Source organism: Cryptotermes secundus, unplaced genomic scaffold (assembly GCF_002891405.2).
Source record: "Cryptotermes secundus unplaced genomic scaffold, Csec_1.0 scaffold303, whole genome shotgun sequence".
Classification (NCBI taxonomy): Eukaryota; Metazoa; Arthropoda; class Insecta; order Blattodea; family Kalotermitidae; genus Cryptotermes; species Cryptotermes secundus.
This window is the reverse complement of record NW_019726229.1, coordinates 2,622,710-2,647,189: the sequence shown is the minus strand read 5'-3', so window position 1 is coordinate 2,647,189 and position 24,480 is coordinate 2,622,710. Positions and strand designations below refer to the sequence as shown.

At 44.0% G+C, this 24,480-nt stretch overlaps 1 protein-coding gene across 12 annotated transcripts in view; it reads left to right on the top strand.

The window, feature by feature from the left end:
- Positions 1 to 24,480, top strand: part of LOC111864014 (histone deacetylase 4) — a 283,673-nt gene that overhangs the window by 186,836 nt on the left and 72,357 nt on the right. For 9 of the 12 annotated variants that reach the window (XM_033751286.1, XM_033751284.1, XM_023850932.2 and 6 more), the window contains exons 3-4: positions 7,144 to 7,206; positions 18,316 to 18,443. In XM_033751286.1, the coding sequence (XP_033607177.1) occupies positions 7,144 to 7,206; positions 18,316 to 18,443 (191 nt within the window). Of the gene's footprint in view, positions 1 to 2,107; positions 2,180 to 7,143; positions 7,207 to 18,315; positions 18,444 to 24,480 lie in introns of those variants that run through there. The other 3 variants (XM_033751288.1, XM_033751287.1, XM_033751289.1) reach the window with 2 other exon arrangements.

Here is a 24,480-nt window from a genome sequence, read left to right as displayed (position 1 = left end):
CTCAGGGCATGGATGTTTAGTTTGTGTGTGTGCGTTTTTCTGTGTTTGTGTACAGGTAGAGGCCTTGCGACGAGCTGATCACTCGCCCAAGGAGTCCTACCGAATGTGTAAGATCTAGAAAAACCGAAGTGAACGGAGAAGTTCATGGAGGAGGCCTAGGCCCACTGGGGCTGTAGTTCCAAGGAAAAAAAATCAGCCAGAGAGCATAGGACAGGCATTAGGTAACAGTTAACGTTGTCCTTGTGCTTAATTAACTAATCAAGCACCACGCTCTGAAGAGGAGCCGGGATAGCTCAGTCGGTATAGCGACTGGCTACGGGCTGGACGACCAAGGGGTTGGAGTCCCGGTAGGGTCAAGAATTTTCTCTCCTCTACGTCTCGAGACCACCTCTGGGGTCCAACTCCTATCCATTGGGTACCGGGGGTAGAGCGACCGGGGCGTGAAGCTGAGAATACCTCCAGATAGTGTCGAGGTCAAGAAAATGTGCATCTATACATCCATTCCCCCATACGCCTTCAGGGCGTAGTCATTAATTAGTTAGGAACATGGACTATTTTTACCACACTATGAAGGCGTATGAAGGAGTGGAGATATAGCTCCATCATTCTTGACGTGGGCACTGGCTGGAGGTGAGTAGTCAGGTTCACGTCCAGACCACTTTACCGTCAGGGAAAGAATCCCCAGTACCCATTGGATAGGAGGCTGGGCGGGCCTCATAGCCGGCCTGGACGCTGTGGAGTCCCTGCCGCGAATCGAAACCCAGCGATCCATCCTATATCTCGTCCTTACGCAGACTAAGATATCTTGCATAATAGTTTGTAGGTTAATTGTGTAAGACGGGATAACGGCATTATCTGCTACTATACAATTTCGTACGTCGGCAACTATGACGATGGGTGCTTAAAGTTGTCATGACGTGACAGCTTAATATAGGGGACCTGGCAGTTTTTTGGTCTCCGGAATTTTCTGCCATCTCTATCTGTAGTTAAAATTTGGAATTTTCATTTATTGCAAAACAAAGTTCGCCAACCTTCACTGGCCTGACATATACGTAACTGTTACTCTCTTTTTGGAAATAATTGGGGGGCACATGTGGCCATATTATTCTGGACATTGTTGGGGAAGCGTGGAATGGAAAACTAAAATGACAGGTGAATACTGTGCATTTCTGAAGTGATTAAAGGAAGGAATTTGAAGCTAATGGATATGAATAATCGGCAGAAAACAGAGAGCATTAGAAAATATTGATACCCCAAGGTTTGCTGCTGCTATTACTGCAAGCCTGAATAGTTGTGCACACCGTTATAACGTTCTGTGAAAGTCAGCATTTTCGTTGCAGTCCATGTTCATTGAAGATTCTTCTGGGTATATAGTACCGCACTGAAATGGCAAAAATTAACCACATTTCAGAGGAACTTTCTACCTCCTCTAGTTTCAAAGGACATATCAATTTTGAAATAATAATATTGTGATCAGTTCTTGAATGTTATGACAGCTCGAAAACCGTTACAATGTTGTAGTATATGAGATTCTCACAGCGGTGGTTATGAAGAGTTCTGTCTGCTGGAATATATAACACCGTGCATTCCGTTGATAACAGAGCGACGTTTCGGAGGAACATGTCTTCATTTTCAGGGCCGAAGTATAAACCAAGCTGGTGGCAGGCTTCCTACCTGCTTCACCCTGGCATCTTGCTTGGTTTATACTTCGACCCTGAAGATGGAGGCGACATGTTCTTACGAAACGTCAGTTGACTCAACAGAATACTCAACGTTATATCGCAGAAGATAGAAATCTTCGTCATAGCTATGTTTGCAGTGTGCTGACCAATCAGAATTCGTGATTATATGTCTCATTCCCATCGCAGAGGAAGAGAGCTGGTATAGTTAGGCACTGCTGCAGTGGATATCCCAGTTTCACACCTCACCCTCATTTGAGCAGTGAGCAAAGCCATGATCCGTGCCAGCTCATCGTTGTTATTAATAACCAGGCATTTATCAAGCGGGATTTGAATATTCGGTAGCGAATAGAGGAGCACGGAAGTGCATGTGAGTGTAGATAGAGGGAATCAGAAGATGAAGCTGTTTGTGGCCTGATTTGAGACGGTTCGGTGCGGTAAGGAAGCGCGATGTACCCGTAGTGATTGTTTCATCTGCAGCTGCTGGCAAAATTGTGCAAGTAGGAATTATTATGACGAAGTCTGTGTATCACTTTGTAGACTCTGTAATCACTATGCTCTGTTCATTGTCGTATAAATTTAGGTAGAGTCGGTGAAGCCTGTGCGTGTCGATCACAGTGGCTCCGCGGTCTGAGGCATCAGCTGTCTTGAGTCGCTCTAACGCTGGGATCGTGGGTTCCAATCCCACTCGAGGCATGGATATCTGTGTGCGTTTATTTTATGTTCCTGTTCTGTGTGTATTAGTGGCCTTGCGACGGGCTGATCCCCCGTCCAAGGAGTCTTACCGTCCGTGTATAGGATTAAGAAACTGATAAAGCTGCCAAGGTCCAACAAGGTCCGTTGAGAGATAGAAGTCTATGCGTAGACCAACGTTCTGCTTCTCTTATGTAGTGGTAACTATATACATTATATTTTTTTTAGCAGTAAGAAATTATGCGCCGGTCACGGTAGCCGAGCGGTCTAAGGCATGACCTGTCTTCGCTCGCTTGGAAACCGGGATCATGGGTTCGAATCCCACTCAGGGCATGGATGTTTGTGTGCCTTTTTCTGTGTTTGTGTACAGGTAGAGGCCTTGCGACGAGCTGATCACCCGCCCAAGGAGTCCTACCGAATGTGTAAGATGTAGAAAAACCGAAGTGAACGGAGAAGTTCATGGAGGTAGGCCTAGGCCCACTGGGGCTGTAGTGCCAAGGGGGAAAAAAAAGAAAATATGCAGTTATCTCGCGTTGTTTCTAATAATTTTAAGATTTTTTTTAAATTGNTAAGATTTTTTTTAACAGTAAGAAATTAAGCAGTTATCTCGCGTTGTTTCTGATCATTTTAAGATATATATTTTTAGCAGTAAGAAATTAAGCAGTTATCTCGCGTTGTTTCTGATCATTTTAAGATATATATTTTTAGCAGTAAGAAATTAAGCAGTTATCTCGCGTTGTTTCTGATCATTTTAAGAATAAACAACGATTTCTTTCCTAAGCAGCATTAAGCAATTGATCTGTGTAATGGGGACACAAGTGTGTTTACATTGAGGTTCAAACTGAAATGTTAAATATTATGTACGTCTCTTTGAATTTCATGCTTCAGAGAGTTAATATAGGCTTATGTACAGTCTGATACAGCACTGATTATACACGATTGTCGCGCCATGACATCGATAACTTCAAAGCTGAGCTCAGAACGAGCTGACCGTAACCTTTGGCAATGGCATTTTCTTAGGACGATATGTAATAGTTATACGAAGAACGAAAAAGAAACGCGGTAGCGTATTTGGTTGAGGAACTACGCTTCAAGTCGAAAGGTCGCGGGATCAAATCCCGGTGAGGTCACTGTATTTTTAAATTCACCTAATCCTTCCAGCCGCACTATGACCCTGGGGTGGACTCAGCCTCTAACAGAAATGAGTATCAGGAATATTCCTGGGGTTAAAGGACGGCCGGCGTCGCGTAAAGCTGACAGCCTCACCGCCATCTGTGAGCCGACTCTCTAGAAAATGTGGGAGCCTCAACATCTCACAACACTGTGGGCTTCCACGTCCTGCTACATGGATACATTTACTTTTTACTTACTTTACGGATACAAAATCCAATTGTAAATTTGAATTAAAATTTTACAGAACTTCTGCCAAATATTCTATATCTGCAAGTAATGTTAAAAACAGATGGAGTCGCAAAACGTGCAGAAATCCAGGAGTTGGTGCAGTACTAATTTTCCCACGAATTAGACTTGTATGATTCCATGTAGTGTGAATCTCTTGCCATCACAGAATTGTGCGTCGAATGCTTTTGAACGTAGGTAAAGGCCTCCATTCTGTTCTATATGTACAAAGCTATGCATTCTGCCCACAGAGTGCATTTGTGTGTTTCGTGTGGTTCTCATAACATGAACCGGTTCATCTTTATATCGGAGACATAGTGTGTTTCCTGTAAGATCTAAATTTTTATATATTGTCACATATTTCAGGTCAGCGTGACTAATAATAACGGGTTCTGGATTAGATGAATATATTTATTGGACACCCACAGGTCGGAACTACAAATAATTATAACTATCTAAAGATTACTATAACACACAAAATGAAGTCTTCAGTGTCTGCTTGCTTAGTCGCTGCTTGGAAACGAATCTTATCTGGTTAACACTGCACAACAAAATCCTCAACTACTGAACTGCCTTCTGAAGTCTCTTACGAAAGAATCTCTTGAATTCACGAATGACCCCCCTTTTACAGCTGCGAGAGAACCGAACAGAGAATCGAACAGAGATCATCGCCCTCAATGGTTCCGTTACTGCACTTCACGGTTGCATTGCCTCGGAAACCGTGTGAATTCCGAAACAACGGTCCGGTTTACAAATGTTTACAACTTTCAGTTTTCGTATCCATGGAAACCGTGTTACGTAAACAGTTGATTTCCAAGAATCAATCTTTCCGTGACAACGTATTTGCCAGATCGTTTCCTAGAAACGGCCCACGTGTCACAATATTATTTCGATGACATTTAGTCTTCTGAGTGTTACAGCCAAGTGTTTCTTGAGTTATTCTTTGATTTGCCCATAAGTTGGCTTAAATTTCTCTGTTCCAACTTTTTTCTTTTCCTTGGCACTACAGCCCCAGTGGGCCTAGGCCTACTTCCATGAACTTCTCCGTTCACTTCGGTTTTTCTAGATCTTACACATTCGGTAGGACTCCTTGGACGGGTGATCAGCTCGTCGCAAGGCCTCTACCTGTACACAAACACAGAGAAACGCACACACACAAACTAAACATCTATGCCCTGAGTTGAATTCGAACCCACGATCCCGGTTTCCAAGCGAGCGAAGACAGTACATGCCTTAGACCGCTCGGCTACCGTGACCGGCCTGTTCCAACTTTAGTATCTTATAAATGCCTGTGACATATAACAGCATTCAAGAAAGCCGATAGGGCCGTTTGAACTGAGTAGCCGTTTCCCCGGTTGAACAGTGAAACGTTTCACGCAGTAGTGGTTCAAAGTCTTAATAATGAGAAAAAAAAACAAGGGACGGAAAGCAGGGCTTGAGGCGTTATCGGACTGTTGTCTTTGTGCAGCAACTGACAACACTGATGAGATGAGGAGCGTTGGATCACGTGACTAATTAAGCTGTTCTTTGTCGAAGAGTCGGGATCCCGTTGGCATCATGGTACCACTAAGTGTTTGGTTTGTTTGTCAAAAAAAATTAGAAAACATATTTGCTTAGACCTTTCAACAAGATGGTTGGCAGAATACGACTGTTCTTGAAAAATAGGACTTGACTGGTGATAAGACTGCGTCTTCCAGTGCGATCTAGAAGCAAAACACCGACGTATGCAGTGGGAATGTACACAGTATCCGAGACCGAACAAAGAGCGAATGTCAAAGTTTAAAATCAAAATCATGCTGATATGCTGTTTTGATACGAACGGATTTGTCCATTGCGAATCTCTTCCACCAAAGCAGTCAACCGAGCGTTGTACCTTTTTAAGTACTGTAACCTGTCGGGGCATGAAATTGCCGTAGCTCCTAAACTAGGAAAGCGCATTGTGTCTTCTTATTCTCTTCTCTCTTTCTTTGGGGGGGGGCACATTCCTTATAGGAAGACAGAGATTGTCGGGTGAGGTTACATACCAGACAGTTGTCTGTTAGTTTTATTTATTTTATTTATTTTAGCAACAGAAAAACCTCATCTCTTGACGTTGGGTGCTGTGCTGTGGTCTGGAAACCCATCCGTATAAAATCATTCTTAAAAGTTCCCGGGAGGCTTTAAAAATTAAGACTAGGGTAAAAGTAATGAGTAGCAGTCACGTTGAAAGTAATCCAGAATATCACCGTGGAATGTAAGGCGTTTCCTCGGGAAGCAGTGGAGTCGGAGAAAGGTTTAGCGGATTGGTGATAGGAGCTGAAATGAAACTGAACGGATAGTAGGAGCCAGATAAGCATTTGATGATTTATGATACTGCATAAGAAAGAAACAGGGCATCTTCCGGAGTGATTTTATTAATTAATGAGAGTTTAATAAAAAACGTTATACCTTGTCGATGAAATGCTGATAAATTTGTCTCCGAATAGAAAAAGCTTCCATTGGTAATGACGGTGCATGTCAGAAAAGAAGAGAGATCGGAAATCCAATTGAATTTTATATGACACTGCAAACAGCCAGAAACAATAACAACTTGACTTCGTATGAAATGTTACTTCTAGATTAAGAAGTGAAGGGGAGAGGCAAAATTGCCTCTGTGCTTAATTAATTAAGCACCAGTTCATGAAGGCGCATGGGAAGGTATAGCTCCATTATGCCTGATAGCGGCTATAGGTGGAGTTTAATGGTCAGCTTCACGCCTTGGTCACTTTACCCCCCCGCTGTCCAATGGGCAGGAAACTGGTGGACACCAGAGCCGGTCTGGACGCTGTGGAAAAAAGAAAAATCTCTTACCCCTGATGGGAATCGAAACTTAGTCATCCAACCCGTAGCCCCTCTATATTACTGAGTTATACCAGCTGCTAGATTACAAAATGGACGACAGATCGAGTAGCAGTCGCGGATGAAGAGAATGTGGCTCTTTCTACCAGATTTGGCTAGGAGAGAGGTTTTGTGACTAACATTCCAAGGGCTTCATAGATTTCAGAATTTGAAGGAACTGTTTAGGTTTCAAGATGGAACCATGAATAAGGGCCTGGGCACTGCACATTTGCATGATCTCACAGTAGGACAGAACAGTATGGGCAGTCTCCATTCGCACGGTATATGAAGACGCCCTTTCCTCTAACTGTTAAGCGTGTTCTCGTCCTACGGAAATGCAGACTGTGACGCTAAGACAAACTGAAATCTGTTGGGCTGCCTGCCAGTCTATTAGTGCACTGGAAAATAGTGAAGCAGTATCTTATCTGGAGGGGATATTATTGTGAATGTTATTTTTTAATTATTATTCGTTTCTTTGTGTTCATCTTTCCTCACAGCAGGCTTTCTTGTCTTTCAGAAGACGTGGGGTCATACCGGAATGTAGAAATAAGCTCAGCCTTCACCCACCTGCCGCAAAAAGGTAAACATGTACACTATTGTCTCCACTGCCAGGAAACATATTGAAACCTACATAACAGTGAGATTAGGAGTTACGCTTCGTCCGTCTTTCCTCTGTGTAATGAATAATATGCTTACGGTATCAGTCGAATCTGTAAGTCTGATTTTCTTAGAAACTTGGGATGAGTATACCCCAAGAGCATATCCTGCTTTTGTACTTTCACTTCCCTTAGATCAATAATATGAGTATGGCGGCCAGACGAACGTACAAGACGTGGTCTGCACTGGCGTCGCAAATTAAGCTGTTAGGCCATAAAATTGTGTGTGTGGTAATAAATTTTCGAAAAAATACTCCACATTTGTTGAAATCTATTTCTAGTACGATTCCATGCCGCTCTCCGTCTTTGTGTTTCAATCTCTCTGGTGATAAAGTTATAATCACTCAATTTAATGGCTGATTTGTATGCATAATTTGCAGTATCTAGGTTCCCAGAACGATAAAGCTGGCACCGTCTACAAGAAATTGTGCAGCATTGATTATTTTCGACTAACCACGTTTCGTTTTGGTGCATACTGTATTTTTCTGATGCCGTGTTCTACATATCATGCTCTAATTGTTCATTAGTGACTGCCGGTAGCTGGAACGCTAAATATAGATTTTACGCGGGTGCCGTTATCTTATTATGCATTATGCACAGAATTGCTTAAACAATTTTTTTAGTATCTTCCAAAGATATGTGTGCTTCACAGAATTTCAGAATGAGCGCGTTGAGAGACGCTTATGTCGGTTCGACCTCAGAAGTTCGCATGACCGCCACGTTGTTAGCGCTATTACGGATGGCAGGAAATTAGAAATTACAAGGAAACAGTGACCTTTAGTGGCATGACGTACATACCAGTTTTAATGAAAAGGTATTAGTTACTTAAGATGATATGGAGGCCGGAGCAATTACGCGGGTATGGTGATACGTGATCTTATATTCAGAATGAACAGCACAGGCCTATGGATTAATGTTTATAAGAATCAATTGATAGGAGCATAATGTTGCGAAATACAAGGGCAAAGAGTACGGTACTCAAGGAGCATAATGTTGCGGAATGCAAGGGCAAGGAGTACTGTACTCAAGGAGCATAATGTTGCGGAATACAAGGGCAAAGAGTACTGTACTCAAGGAGCATAATGTTGCGGAATGCAAGGGCAAGGAGTACTGTACTCAAGGAGCATAATGTTGCGGAATACAAGGGAAGAGAGTACTGTACTCAAGGAGCATAATGTTGCGGAATGCAAGGGCAAGGAGTACTGTACTCAAGGAAATGTTCAGTATGGGTTCGCCGTCTCTCCCATAACTTTGATGTTTCGTAATTTTATTTATTCCTTTCATTGAATATGACTTGTGATGTCTTTGCAGCAGATTTCCCAATGTAGTGGCAAGGGTTTGACCCCACTCACAGTCGCTTGAGGCATCTTCTTGGAAATGTACTATGTGCTTGACCTTCGCTAGCATAGAACAACAGAGACTGCTTTATTCTGTTAGGTGTGCTTCTCTTAAAAGACGTGCTTTCGTGGCGTTGTTATGTAATTCGAAACGACTGAAATAGCCGACCTCAAAAATCCATTGATTGTACCATTCAGGACTAAAAATAGACATTGCCAATGAGGCACGACTTCACATGTTGCATTGTACGGAACTGAATCTCCCTTCGGTACAACATCCCACTTGTTAGCACTCACTTGTGTGTCCTTGCTTAATTATGGGGTACCCAAGTGCCCGTATGCCGAACGATTACTAGGAATTATTTTAAAATTTTGGCCTTGTTATTTTTATGCGTAGTGAAGTGTAAAGTTACGTCTACAGTCCGTCCACTGACCTGAAGGAGATGCAATAAGGGCTGAAATGTTTGGAAGAAGTACGAGTGTTTTGTGTTTGTTGGAAGCGTGAATATCATAAAGAAAATCTCTGAAGAGAGTCTGTAAGGAGCTAATAAGGACATCGATCTAGAGGTAACGGCAATGGAAACGAAGATATGTTCATGTCTTGTTACCAGATTGCAGGATAAATTAAAAAAAATAAGTAACATTTCCTATGTGACAAAAAATGTAAAGTAAGCAAAGTAAAGCTATCCCTGTACCAGACCGTGAAGGCCCATAGGGTTGTGAGACGTTGAGGGTCCCACACTATCTAGACCAGTGCTGTCCAACTTTCTTATGTACTTGGGCACAATTCACTGATGCCTATGGAGGTGCGGGCGCCACCACACACTACTACTACTAGTACTTCTACTACTAATACTAATACTACTACTACTACTACTACTACTAATAATAATAATAATAATAAAATTTTTCGAAAATATTTAACAGTACGCAGACGTTCAAAAATGTCTCTTGTTTTACAATTTGAATTAATATAAAAAATCGGCTCAATTATATGTGGTTACGGAGGGCGCCAGGAAAATATACCACGGGCGCCGCGTTGGACAGGGCTGATCTAGGCAATCGGCTCAAAGATGGCGGTAAGGTTATCAGCCTTACGCGCCGGCCGCGCTTTACTCCCCAGGAAAATTATTTAAATAATTCCTGGTACTCATTTGTGTTAGAGGCTGAGTAAACCGCAGGGCCTAGTGCGGCTGGAAGGATTAGGTCAACCGAAAAGAATCCACTGACTTCATCGGGACATGAACCCGCGACCTTCCTGCTTTTACCGTAGCCCCTCAACCAACTACGCTACCGCGTGTCCCGACAAAAAATGTAACACTCAATAAAAAGTCGATCAAAATTGCATCGGCGAAGAAGTTAGAATCAAGTGAGATTCTTGGAATGCCTGCTGACATTCGTTTTACCGTCGTTCATCTCCCCCTCTCATACTTGCAGACCTGAAGACTGAAGTGCAGAACCTTCTTTATGTGGGTGTGATAATCGGATGTCGCCCAAAGGGAAAGACCTGGGTTCAGGGTATTTAAAAACGAAATTCACCCAAGAGAATGGAAGCAACGCGAGTGTGAAGAATCGACATCATGCATTATTCAGTTGAACAAATCCAGAAGAATGCGATTGGCAGAACATGTAGAACACTAAGGAGATATAAGCTTAGTTTTAGGATAATATTAAAGTGGATCTGGAAGTATTAGGAAATGAGGTCATGGGCTTGATTAAACTGGTTCAGGGTAAGGCCAAATTCCTGGCCTCTGTGTACACGGTAATGAACCTTGGATCCTGTAAAGAGCCGATAATTCCTGAACACGCTAAGCGATTATCCGTTCATCAAGAACGATTCTGACCCATTAAGTTAATTTTTAGAACACAACTTGTATAGCTCTGAAGTTCAGTACTTCTCTGTGTTACGACAGAGATTTTAAAGATCTATAGAAAACTATAAAACGGCTTATTCTTGTAATATGGTCTGCTATTAGGTTATGGAAAGGTGACCGTTGTCATGATATATTTATTGATAGAGGATTGTGCCGCCTGACTGCGTACATGTGCGGCTTTCATTAATGTTTTAGAGATTGTCACGATGTAATTGTTAAGGATTCCATTGCATTGAGGCATTATCCGTATTATGAGAGTGCCCGTCAATAATGCAACAATATAAAAGACATCAAGAATATGTCACTCACTAAAAATGTATTTTAACTTCACACATATGATATTAAAATCATTAAAATGTCAATAGGACACTAAAAGTATATTTTATACATTAAAAGTGAGTATCAAAATTTCTGAAATGTCTCTAATTTTACGTCATGTTTCGACCTCACATCGGCCATCATCAGGTGATTTTTTTTTCTTTTGGGGAAACCACTGCACTGTTCACTTGTTCACCGTGCTTCCATGCACGTCAATGTTTAGTTCAGTCTGATGACTGGAATGCCGTCGTTGCACTCTTTTGCGGGTATCGTAGTTTTTGTGTGTCGTATTTTCTGTTTGTGTGCACACTGACGTTTCAGAGACTGCAGTAGTATTTTTATTACACAAGTTCACACACACTGAAAATTCTTAAATTAAGTTCACCTATCTATTGTTGCCTCTAGCCACTATTTGCATTTACAAACATTCCCGCTCCTCTTGCAGGTCCTGCAGTAGGAACAGAAATTCAGATATCCGTGTAATACTAGGACAGACGCTAGTCCGATACAGAAATGGAGACTAATAACCATGTCCGTGAGAGTCGAAATGATATACACTCAGTTTACTGTAGAATTAATAGGTTCCGAAGGTTCCTACATGGGATTATTTGGTATCCTTAGTATGCAAGGGGGCACGCGGTAGTATAGTTGCTTGCGGCACTATGCTAGAAGCCGGATGGTCGCGGGTTCGATTCCTGATGACGTCATTGGACTTTTTTCAGGTGTCCTGGTCCTTCCAGCCGCACTGTGGCCCTGGGGTCGACTTGACACCTAACAGAAATGAGTACCAGGAATCTTCGTGGGGTGAGGGTGGGGGCTAAAGCGCGGCCGGCGCGTAAGGCTGACAAAGTTACCGCCATCTATGAGCCTATTGTCTAGAAAGTGTGGGGGCCTCGACGTCTCAAAACCGTATGGGCCTTCAAGGCCTGTTACAGGGCCAGCTTTGCCTCTTTTTACCTTAGTATGATGACTTGCATAATAATCGTAAATGTATTATGTGGAGTTATATCAATATTATGTTCGATATCGACTGAAATATGTTTCATAATACAGGGTTACTACAAATTATTCATTCTATTTCAAAACACTGCGCTTTTCCGTTTACACAGGCAACCAGTATCCTTAAACTGCCGATACCACCGCAGAATGCTCTGTTTACATGTGGTTCTTTTCTGTGCTCTGCTCTGAATGCGCTCTGCACTGCAATAACAGACGAAGATCTCGCATATTCCAACACACAGAAACTCTTTTCCAGCTTCGCCGCCATTTTGTGAGGCACTGCACTCATGCTGCCAACTGGTGTATCATGATGCAAACTTCGTGAGTTTGCGGGTCTTCTCATGTATCAATCATATTTGTATGTATAATACTTTGAAAAATATAGTGTTTTGAAATGGATTAAATCATTTGTAGTAACTCTGTACATAGTGTTTCGAGAATCGGCTCTGCGCCCGTCTGCAGGTCATCAGTTTTCATTATACTTAAAGAATGCCATGTTTTAATTTTAATGACGATGGCTGGATTGGAATGCTAGGCTAGTCATGTGCTTTCGAGTGTTTTGTTTTCGAAACTAAGAAATGTAGATAAAATTTGTATACGGAGTTTGCTCTAAAAGTGGTAAATTGAATTTTATTTTAATCCAGCCTTAATCCTTTTTGTAGTCGGGAGATTACAGACATCCCGTACGACCACAAATTTGCACCCGGGCTGTATAGTTTGCTTATTTTGCCCCGTTTTTCAGCTTTCTACATTATACATTGTAGAGTGAATCGATTATGATGGATTTGGACGTGTAAGTAGGCGGTCATGGCGTGTTGTAAGGTACTTTTCCCAGTATCATATTTTCCTGGTTGAAATGAGGTCCACCGCGAAATAACTGTTGGGATAGTCGGCGTTCGGCTCTAGAATCAAACCCGAAAATCTCGCAGATGCCGAGCAAAGTTTACTAACAATTGAACAATGATTTTCGGGCGTGTGAAGAGTTGTACCTTTGCGGCACCTTTGATCTCTCCGGCATAGAAAACCGTAGGCTTGCCGATAGTTAAAGCTGTCCCAGGATCGTCATTCTTGAAGCATCTCATCACTCGGCTGAGATCAGGATATGGTTTTTATGTATTTTCTGTTGAACGTTCCGTTCTGGTAGTTGACACTCGTAACTTCTTGTTGCTGGCAAGAAGCTTCGTGGTTCTCCTGTGTGTTTCCACGTAATTTCTGTAAAAGTCACACAGTCTCTGCCCTCCTAGCTTCTCCTAGACGTAGTTTTGACGGTCAGTGGTGAGGACGAAGAGAAATGCAACACATTTCGTTTTCAAAATAGATGGTTATCGTACTTCATCTTCAGGGGAGCCTGTAGATGGAGGCACAGAATTCTTCCACGTCATAACCTAAAGGATCGTAACCTAAATCGTTACTGCTATGAATACCTCATCTCATAGTCGGTTTGACACGAACCCTCTAGTGGGTCCCAACATGGACCAGTTGAATTTCGTCCACACCCTCACCACATGGGTAGTAAATAAATAAAAGATAGAGTTGTCCTTGTGCCGGTCACGGTAGCCGAGCGGTCTAAGGCATGCACTGTCTTCGCTCGCTCGGAAGCCGGGATCGTGGGTTCGAATCCCACTCAGGGCATGGATGTGTGTGTGCGTTTTTCTGTGTTTGTGTACAGGTAGAGGCCTTGCGACGAGCTGATCACCCGCCCAAGGAGTCCTACCGAATGTGTAAGATCTAGAAAAACCGAAGTGAACGGAGAAGTTCATGGAGGTAGGCCTAGGCCCACTGGGGCTGTAGTGTCAAGGGGAAAAAAGAGTTGTCCTTGTGCTTAATTAATTAATCAAACCAATTTGACGTATGGGGAAGTGAAGGTGTTGCTCAGCTCGTTCTTGACCTTGACACTAAATGGAGATGCGTGGTCATCTTCACGCCTCGGCCGTTTTATCGCCAGGGAAAGAGCCTCCGGAAACCATTGGATAGGAGGCTTGATGGCCCTCAGAACCAGTCTGGATGCTATGGGGGAGAGGAAAATGTCGTGCCCCTGTCTGGAATCGAACCCCGATTTATCGGTCTCATGTCTTTAATATTCACTGTTATATTATCTTTCCCCTTGCCTTCCTGAGTACGAAGCGGGGTTGGTGAGTACTCGGCCGTGTCACCCGCTATATCTGGTTAGTTTCCTGTATGCTAATTACATTAATTTCAACGTAATCACATCAGTGAGATGCTCGAAGACATTTTAGTGCATGTAACGTGGGACAATGTACTGATTAGTTTATATAGCTTTATACTTATAAATTTTTTCTGATATTGAATTAATTTATTTGAGTATATGTGTAACGAACGATGAAACAGATCAGAATTTCCCCGACCACTTCAAGAAAGGAAGTGGGGGAAGAATTTTTTTTTTTAAGAATTAATAGTATCGCCAATGCCTCAGGCAAAATTGTGTGTGTGTGTGTGTGTGTGTGAGAGAGAGAGAATCATATTTGCTTGGTGTCACCACATTACTAGCATCTGTCTACTTAAGGGGGTCGGAGATTCGATAACCGAACCTTAGGCTAATTAATTTTTCGGCTTCACTCGTAATCTCAGGCCTGTCATGCAAACGGAGAGTACATCTAGAGCCATCAAAGCAGGGCTGAGTTCGATAATGATGAATACGGACTGACACGAGATTCGAGCTGGTGGCAGCGACACGCGTAAAATTAACTGAAGTTATTTATACACGGAGAACATTTCTTGTGTATGTAGGTTATGGCGTTCTCGCAGCGGCATATCTGGAATATAACGTCGTGTAGTCCTTTGAAAGTCAACCGACGTTTCGAAAGAGCATTGCTGCTGCTTACTACTACCTGCTTCACGCTCGTTTCTTGCTTGGCTTATTCTTTGAACCTGAAGATGGAGGCGTCATGTTGATCGGAAACATCGCTTAACTCTCAACGGACTATCTATATATATGTCTCTACAGTCCTTTTGTTGAACTTTGGCCGCTTTTTCAATTTTTTATTCCTATACACAGTCGGCAGGACTCCTTGGGCGGGGGATCAACCCGTCGCAAGGCCGCTACCTACACACAGAACAACACAAACACAGAATAAACGCACACAGATATCCATGATTTGCGTGGGATTCGAACCCACGATCCCAGTATTCGAGCGAGCGAAGACAGTTCATGCCTTAGACAGCGCAACCACTGTGCTCGGCTCGCAGCGGATTTGTTGCGGGTGTCATGCCACGGCTTCTGAAGTCTCCGTTAAATGCAGTAACGTTACAAAAAAAACAGACAGACTCCGTGGCCTGTAGTCCGCAAGCGAACTATACCGACCGAGCGACCGCCGCTTGTTGTCGAAGTTAGTGCCAACTTTAGCGGATAGAGGGTGTCGTGTGGTCAGCACAACGGTTCCCCACGGCAGTTAATTTCGGCTTTCTAGACCGGAGCCGCTATATCCTTCAGTCAGCCGCAAGTCTTTCAGTGGCAGTGCTGAATAACGATGTAAGATAACACAACATTTCCCATTTTTATCGGTAGTCTACTCTGTGCTGCATATTGTGACGTGGTATGAGTTTGACTCTCAACAGGGTTTTGGATTTATTGACCACTTACACAACTCGGAACTACAAACAATTACAGCGCCACCGTTAATCTGCCCACAGATCACCACAGCACCCATTAATCCTTTTCGGTCCTTTATCATGAGCCGTTCCCTAGTAACGACTTCTAACTGAATATTTTAGCTTCCGCGCTACAGTCCTGTCTGAATTGGCGGCTCTTTTCCAATTGTCCTTTTTCTTCACAGCCTCCCGTACAGTTCTGACCTGGTTGCTCCAGTTGTCTTCCTTATAACCCCTTTCCACGGACTAAGTAGGAAACACCGTTTCCAATATTATATCTTGTTGCATGCGTATTCATTGCCGCGGAAACATGTTTACCGAGCTCTTGCCTAGAAACCTCTCTGGTATATTTGTTTATTTCGCGATCATTGCATTCTAACGGCTTTACACGCTACAATATTCTTACGAAACTGCTTGCTTCCGAAGCACCGACTCTGTTGTTGCCTGGTTACGACTGTTATCCACAAATTTGCCTCGCAGAGTTCATTTGTTCGCCAGTTCGTCTTCGTAACCATGGGAGAGGTACGATGTAGCTTATGTTATATTGTATTGAAGCTTTGTGTAGGGTCTTCGTAAAGCTTCGTTTGTCAACAAGATTAATGGCTGTTCATAGAATGTATGTGGCTTGTTATCAGTCTGAACGTTGCATCCGATTAAGCAGCTATCCTGTTCAGCATTCGGGTTCATATTTCTGCCAGTTCTTTCCAATTCATTATTCACTACTCGCCCTACTAGATATGTGAAATATAATGTTACAAGTATACGTCAAACCATTGATTTATATATTGAGAAAGTCACTAACTTAGCGACTAGCTCGAATTCGAGATCGTGTTTGACAGGTTTTATTTGTGAAAGCCCATATCCTCGTACACGGTAGCGTAGTTGGTTGAGGGGCTATGCTACCGGAAGGTCGCGGGTTCAAGTCCCGATGAGGTCATTGGATTTTTTTCAGTTGACCTTATCCTTCCAGCCGCACTGGGCCTCTAACAGACATGAGTACCAGGTATTAATTAAATAATTTTCCTGGGAAGTAAAGCGCGGCCGGCGCTTAAGGCTAAAACCTTACCGCCATCTTTGAGCCGATTGTCTAGATAATGTGGGAGCCTCAACGTCTCACAACCCTATGGGCCTTCACGGCCAGTTACAGGGATAGCTTTACTTGTTACAGTATAGAGTACCGAAATTCATGTTACCAATGTGTGTTTAAAACTTTCTCTCTCACTCTGACAATATGACACAAAAGTCTCGAAATCTTTCTTACTACTACGCAGGTTTCGATTTCTGGCAGAGTCCTTTTTGCCACCATATCCAGAACGGCCCCTGTCTGATGAGCGCTGATAGCACCCCAGGAATGAAACGAGCGGAACTTTAACCTCTTCTCCACGTCGTACTGCGATGTATAACTTGGGGGGAGCTTTACCTTCACGCGCCCATGCAACTTAATGACGTGGTTCGGCACAGGGGCAAATTTTCCTCGCTACCACATAGATGAGAGAGCCGGGGTAGGGCAGTCGGTATAGCGACTGGGCTACAGACTCTACGACCGAGGAGTTTATGGTTCTATTCGTGGTAAGGCAAGAGATTCCTCTCTTCTCCGTAACGTCCAGACTGACTCTGGGGCCCACCGACCCTCCTGTACGGTGGGTAATTGGGGTATTGTCCCCGGAGTAAAGCTATAGGGGCGTGAAGCTGACCACTCACCTCTATCTACCGCCGAGGTTATGAATGGTGGAGCTATACCTCCACTCTCCAATACATTAAACCCGGGGATTACTTTACCTTACCATGCAAGGTTCTCTTTCCCACGACAACGAGGACAGGTTCTTCAGGAGTAAAGGGACCGGAACCTGAGGCTCTTCCCTTGTGGTGCCGACATGTGAACTTCACGTTTCCACGGGATGCACTGATGTGGTTCAGCAGAGGAGGAAATTTGCGTATATTCTTGAAACATAGGCTAGGTTTATAGCTCGCAGAGTTTCGTTATATGAATACACGTTATAATTTCAGGGGTTCGACGGTTGTAATTCTAAGTGTGGACGTGACACCCGCAATGAGCCGCAGTTGCTGTTTTTACTCATTGTGGAAAAAGTAGGGCGATCACAGTGGCCGCGTGGTCTTTCATTTGTACCGTCTTCGAAAACGGGGTTCGTAGTTTCGAATCCCACTCGGGTCGTGAATGCATGCCCCTGTTTTTTTTTCTGTATTTTCAGTCTGTGCACGTAGAGGCCTTAGTTAGTTAGTTATTTAGAGAGGGTGGGTTTCCCCATGCACCGCGACCAGTTTGATCTATTGTGCTTCCCTCTAAAATATTCTACCAGTCTCTATACCCTACCGATACTGGTGCTTACCATCAGTCCCGACCAAGCCAGCGAGTTCGGCCTCTACTGGCTTGGCGGTATCTATAATGCTTCCCCCATCTATCAGAGGCGTTAGAGACTACTGTTGGGCGGGAAATGTCCTTGAATTTGGCTCAGTGACCTCCTTAGGAGATATGAGGTTCTTTTACGTGCCGTAAAGCTACGACACGGGACCCACGGCTTAAAGTCCCTCCCGGAGGACTTGTTCCCTGAATTTTTCCGCCCTTAAAAATTCCACGACCTCCGCCGGCTTTGAATCCGCGTACTACGAGTCATGAGGTGGGAACGTTACCTCTAGACTACGGAGGCCGCTACGTAGAGGCCTTGCTATGCGCCGATCCCCCATCGAGGGTGTGCTCTTAGAGGCCTAATTTTTTTTTTTCAGAAGTAATTCCGAACGGGAACAGGCCGGAAGAATTGAAGAAAGGGAAAGAAAAGAAAGTTCGTATGTGGGCAATTTCGAGAACTGTAGCCATGGCATTGACCGTGTTTGGGCGTGTCAACCTGTTTGAACTGAAAGTGTGTGTTGCTTGTTGCAGATATGGCGAGGGACTCCCCGGTAGGCAGCCCTGTTGTGTCTAGGAGGACCGATCTCAATAATGTGAACAACACTTACCACATTGACCCTGGCCTACACGAGCAGGCGTTCCAGCAGCAGATCCTGCAGGTAAGTCATGTGGACGCGCTGTATGGTGTACACATTGCCACAGTAGGGCTTAATTTACAGTGGCTTCAGACACTGCAGCAGCCGAACAAGACAACAGCGGTACATGTCTTTACAAATTCGGCATTGCTTGTTGACTTTGCTTCGAAGTAACCGGATCTCGTAAGCAAATGCGTCACGTGTTTCAACAGAACAGAGGTTGAATTGAACACACAGTTGTATGCCGCCTTCTCAGAAGGAAATCAACCTCATTGTTTCTAACCGAGTGTTCTATGAACGGGAACCTGTGTAGCGACGGCTGAGGTTCGTTTCCCGGCTGGAGCGCGAGATTTTTCTCTTCTCCACAGCGTCAAATGACCGGCTTTAGGGCCCATCCAACCTGCTGTCCAGTGGGTAACAGTGGCTCTTTTCCGGGCCGTGAAGCTGACCACTCTCCGCCATCTAGTGATGAGATCAAGTATGGTGGAGCTGTACCTCAACCCCACCATACGTCTTCATTGCGTCTTGTTGATTCGGTTAAGCACAGGGACAGCTTTACTTCTATCAACAACTCAGTCGAGATAAGATGAACTAATCGGTTCGTCGCTTCAATAATGAAAGTCTGCTTGGATGCGTAGTTCTGTAAGTACTGACCGTGTTACTTGGTTCATGCAGTAAAACTTTGTACTCGGGACTGCCTGGTTCGAATCTCGGCCGGGTTGCTGATTATCTTGACCGTGGACTTTTGTGATTTTCCTCAGTCCCTTCATTCGAATGCCGGGTTAGTACCTTGCAGTTGACTACGACTGCTTCCTTTCACATCTTTTCCATTCAGCTTTCATTTGATGCTGAATTGCAATTGGACGCCATTTAGTTCGATCTACTGAGAGCGCCCTTAAAATAAATAGTTCGCGTAGTCAAGAAACTTTCGGCTTTGGAGACGGAAACTGTTTCTTCGTCGAGACCTAATAAACAAATTAATAATTAGCTGAATAAAATCGCTGCATTTTTTTTAGTTTTTTTTTATTGCTAGTGGGGTGGGACTAAGTCCCTTGTACTGCAGCCAGTTCTGGCCTGTTGTACCAGCCCCAGATGATAAGTGAGGGTGATTGTGGAGCAATTGATGGAATGAAGATTGGCAGGGGTAACCGAAGTACTCGGAGAAAACCTGCCCCAGCGCCACTTTGTCCACCACAAATCCCACTTGAGCAGACCCGGGATCGAACCCGGGCCGCCGCGGTGGGATGCCAGCGACTAACAGCTTGAGCTATGGCGCGGCCGAAATCGCTGCAGTTAGTAATGGGGAATCTCTTAAGGATTTGTGTGCTGTCACCAGAGCGAAGTATAAAATGAGAACGGAATAAATATGCAGGTCTGTCACTGTCCGGTGGCTTCTGTCCCGCGTGAAAAGGGAGGAATATGGAGATTTGGGGCAGAACGAGTTCCCGGAAAACATTGAACGATATTGAAGTAATGACGCTCTGGATTTTTGCTGTTACGCCAATAGACCTTTTCTGTTTATTGCCTCTATTGTTCAGTTGTGCACAATTTTGCCATCTCGTTTGCTTATTATCGGCGGCATACAGCAAGAGATGTGTCCTTGTTCACTGTTGTTCATCAGGATGGAGTGTCTGTACTCTGGAGGGGTAAGCTTGTGAGAATAGATTCGACTTTCGTGCGCAAATTAAAGTCGGTAGACTCAATAAAGTAACGGTAGAGCATGGAATCTTTGTTGATAGCTTAGCCATATACAGTAATCTTATTGTTAATCAGATATTAATGTCAGTCCAGTGACAAAATCATTCTTAAATTATTATCATTTCACAATTCTTGGAGCAGAGAGTCCTTGAGAAGCCAACACTGGCGCAGTTAGTTAATAGCTGCCCATACCTCATAGCGGCTAGTCGCCTGCTTCCCACCGCTGCGGCCCGGTTTCGATCCCAGGTCCGGCCATGTCAGATTAATGGTGACTGAGTGGCACTGGAGTTTTTTTCTTCTCCCAGTGCCTCGGTTTCCCTTGCCAGTTGTCCACGCTCATCTTCATCCACCATCCGAGGCCGGCAGTACCGACGTTCCATATGAAATTCGTCTCACCCCACCCCCTGAATGGAAAGAGAATAACCGGGATTAGTTATTAAGCAGAAAGTTGTTAGTATCGTCGGGTTGTTTCTCAGCTGTTAAAGACTGTAGAACAGTAATACCATGCGGTAATTTTTTTTGCTGTTGTGCAACCCTCGAAATTGATATTATAATACAGTTCAGTACAATTTTATTTTGCTTGTTGTATAAGGCGTTGTAAAGTAGAATTCGCCGGTCATGGTAGCCGAGCGGTCTAAGGCATGTACTGTCTTCGCTCGCTTGGAAACCGGGTTCGTGGGTTCGAATCCCACTCAGGTCATGGATGTTTAGTTTGTGTGTGTGTTTTTCTGTGTTTGTGTACAGGTGGAGGCCTTGCGACGAGCTGATCACCCGCCCAAGGAATCCTACCGAATGTGTAAGATCTAGAAAAACCGAAGTGAACAGAGAAGTTCATGGAGGCAGGCCTAGGCCCACTGAGGCTGTAGTGCCAAGGGGGGGGGAAGTAGAATTCTTCCTGGGAGCCGTGAGCGAAATGTGGCAGTGTATTTCGGGAAAATAAAGGTACCATCAGGATAAGTGTTCGTCAGAAAATGCTGCTGTTGTCAGAACAGCTTCTCCTTGCGGTTATTATGCTAAAATAATTGTGTTTTTTTTTTTTCTGAAACATTCTGGGCATACTACTGCGACGTAATTTTTCAGTAAGCTGAGGTACCTGAAATAGAAAGACGAACCATGATTATCTTTATGTGTTTGGATAATCTTCATCGACTCCACAAACATAGGCGATATTTTGGAAAGATCTCAAAAGTCTCTGAATCGTCATACAGTTCAGATAACTTTACCTGCAGTAGGTCATACTGTTTTCCTTTATGTACAGTATATATTGACATAGAATTTCGGTACAAACTTTCTAGTTTCTGTTACGTTCTTCAATTGAAGTTCAACATCCAGCTGAAAGTTCTTTTATAGTGATTAACACTGATACGTGTATAAAGCGACCGTCGTCGTGAACTTGCATCTAGTAAACGCAGGTCGTTTCACAGGGAAGTGGAAAGGAAACCGCACACAAATATACTTGAATAGATGCATATTAAGTTAATTATGTTTCTGCTGTGCTGCTCGAATTTATCTCAGGAGCAATAATCCTGTTATGAATGGGGGAGAGAACTTATTCCAGACCGTCGAGAAAATACAAGTATATGGAGCGCACGACGTACTTCGATATAGTGCTCGGAGAATGGGTAAGAGACGAAGAAAGAAAGAAAGAAGAGCGAATCTGAAAATTTGTACTCAGTATTTCGCTTAGTGCAGTCCAGCTGGGTCCACTCGGCACGGCGGCCACTGGTTGGCTTATTGTACCTATCCCGGGTGATTACAATGATGGAGAATTTGGAGGAATGAAGATTGGCAGGGGAAACCGAAGTACTCGGAGAAAACCTGCCCCAGCGCCACTTTGCCCACCACAAAGCCAACTTGACCAGACCCGGGATCGAACCCGGGCTGCCGCGTGGGGAAGCCAGCGACTGACCGCTTGAGCTATGGCGCGGCCATTACTCCTCAGTAAGTGTGTACATGTAGCATGAAATGTTTGCCTGTAATTTGGATCTCAGGTACGTAGAATATGTACTGCTTCGTATTCAGTGGAATTAGTTGGTTAGGAATGGAGCGTATTGTTCTAATGGTGGACATGTTGTTGCGTAATATTGTGTGACTTGTGTAAATTTAACAAAAGACACAGTTTATATGTTTGTTGTTTGTATTGGGTTGAACCGGTGATTGTCGTTTCCTGAAACCGGCTTTTTCACACGCCCGCACCCTGTTTCGCAACATATTTGCATTCTGCATATAAATTATTTGAAATGAAACATGCTACTTGATGCATGTCTCACGCGTTGAGCCAGCTTTGTAAAGTGAGGAGTCGTGAAGGTCGTGTGCGAAGTAAATACGCTCATACTGTTATAAAACAAAGAGTTTTGTGGAGCGATCATTGATTTCTGCGCTCTTTAAGAAGAGGCGGAGGCGGCCAAGGTTACTGCTGATCCGTACCGGAGTACACAGTTTACACAAGCGTCCCTTGTGCCTTGACATTCTGAAATTGAATTCGAGTGTATTAGGCATAATGATTGTCCCTGACTGGGTGAGACGCTCTGGCTCCGTTGACACATCCTCGATGAAGACTGTGCAGCCAATCAGTGGCTTTGCTACTGCTCTAAGTACTCATCACAGGGCGGTTTGGCGATCGGCAGCGACCAGTCATGTGTTGTTTGAATTGTATGTACATTTCCTAAACTAAAAAAAGAAACTAAACTCCGTGGCTTGATTCTGCAAGCGAATATACCGACCGAGCGACCGCCGCTTGTCGGCGAAGTTATTGCCAACTTTAGTGGATTGAGGGTGTCACGTGGTCAGCGCAACGGATCCCCACGGCCATTAATCTCGGTTTTCTAGACCGGAGCCGCTATTTCCTTGAAATGGCCCTCAGTTATCACGAGACTGAGTGGAACCGTTCCAGACCCACTAATTCTCAGAAAATCTGGTAGCGCAGGGATTCGAACCCGGACCTCTGGATCTGTATCCAGTAACTCTGACCACTAGACCACAGAGGCGGTCACGTACATTTCCTACAGCTCAGAACCCCGTTATGGTTACTTTGGTTTCTGTTGTGACTGTCATTCAAACATTTCCTATCATTATTTTGCCTACTGTTAATGTGTCTCCAATGGTGGAAATGCCTGATGATGTTAATGCAGTAATCTCCTTTCGCTAATTGCAGTTTGTCGCTCTCACTTCGCAGCTTTGTACTCGTACATCCGCCTCGCTCCCATTACCGAAAGCTAGAAGGTATGAATTTTGAATAACCCCCCACTAGCAGATGTTAATATCAGATTTCATAAAAGTGCGTGTAGCAGTTTTCGAAATTAAAAAGATGTGCGCTGACTGACAGGGCTGTTCTCATTCATTCATTCATTCATTCATTCATTCGTCAGTAATCTGTCAGACGACAGGTCCACAGTCTCTTCCAAAACAGTTCCTCCACTTAATGCGAGCTTCTGTTTTTGGAAAGAGACTATCCAGGAAAAGTGATAATGTGGTAGTTTTTCCATTTGCTTTCCACATCGCAGTACAGCAGCCGTGCAAACAGGCAAAAAACTCCTCCTTGGTGCCTCCACCTTATCGTGGTAAGGGGGTTTGAGTATGCCAAGGACCCTGAGAGCTATACTAGAGGTAGCGTAGCTACTGGCAGGGCCTCCCTTGCTGGACAGGTCAAAGGATAGGCATCAGACGAAGAGAGACACCAAAAACCAAAAACTGATGCCGGAAGCAGCGTCATCAGCAGCGACTTGAAGCACAGAGCAAATGATGCTCGAGATGGTTCAAGTTTGTATAGCTATTCTCATATACGTTCCTTTTTTGCACGTTGTGCAGTGGTGCCGAAAGCTTGGGCGACCGAAATTCGGTTTAGTCCCGACACTGGCAACGTTAAATAACCAAACGACTTCCAGGCTATATACATATTTGCTTTCATATTTTCACCATGATGTCCAGAATGTTTCTGGGATTTATCCAAATCTCAGTCCAGCGGCTTCCGGTAAATTTCGCAGTGGATAAACACGGCCGGAACGTGAAACTTATATTCATTGCCGTTTAATGCCGAGGTCCCCAATTCATCGATTTCCTAATTTCTTGCCTTTCATGATCTACAGATCCGCACGGAGGTGGCATGAGGAAGGCACAAAGAGATGTACGTACACAGGGCAGCAGAAGAGATATCGAGACAAACGGAAGACAGAAACGGTCTACCTCGACTGTTCTCCTGTTTCTTTAGGTACACACTGAGCTGCAGTATACCAGCGACATCAGCAGTCCGAAAATGTAGCTTATGTTTTCAGCTCGCATAGTAGTCATACACCCGAGAAGGCCTTGATAATTGCATCGTCTTCTCGTCTTTGAAGATGTATATTCGAATTTTATGGGGGGGGGG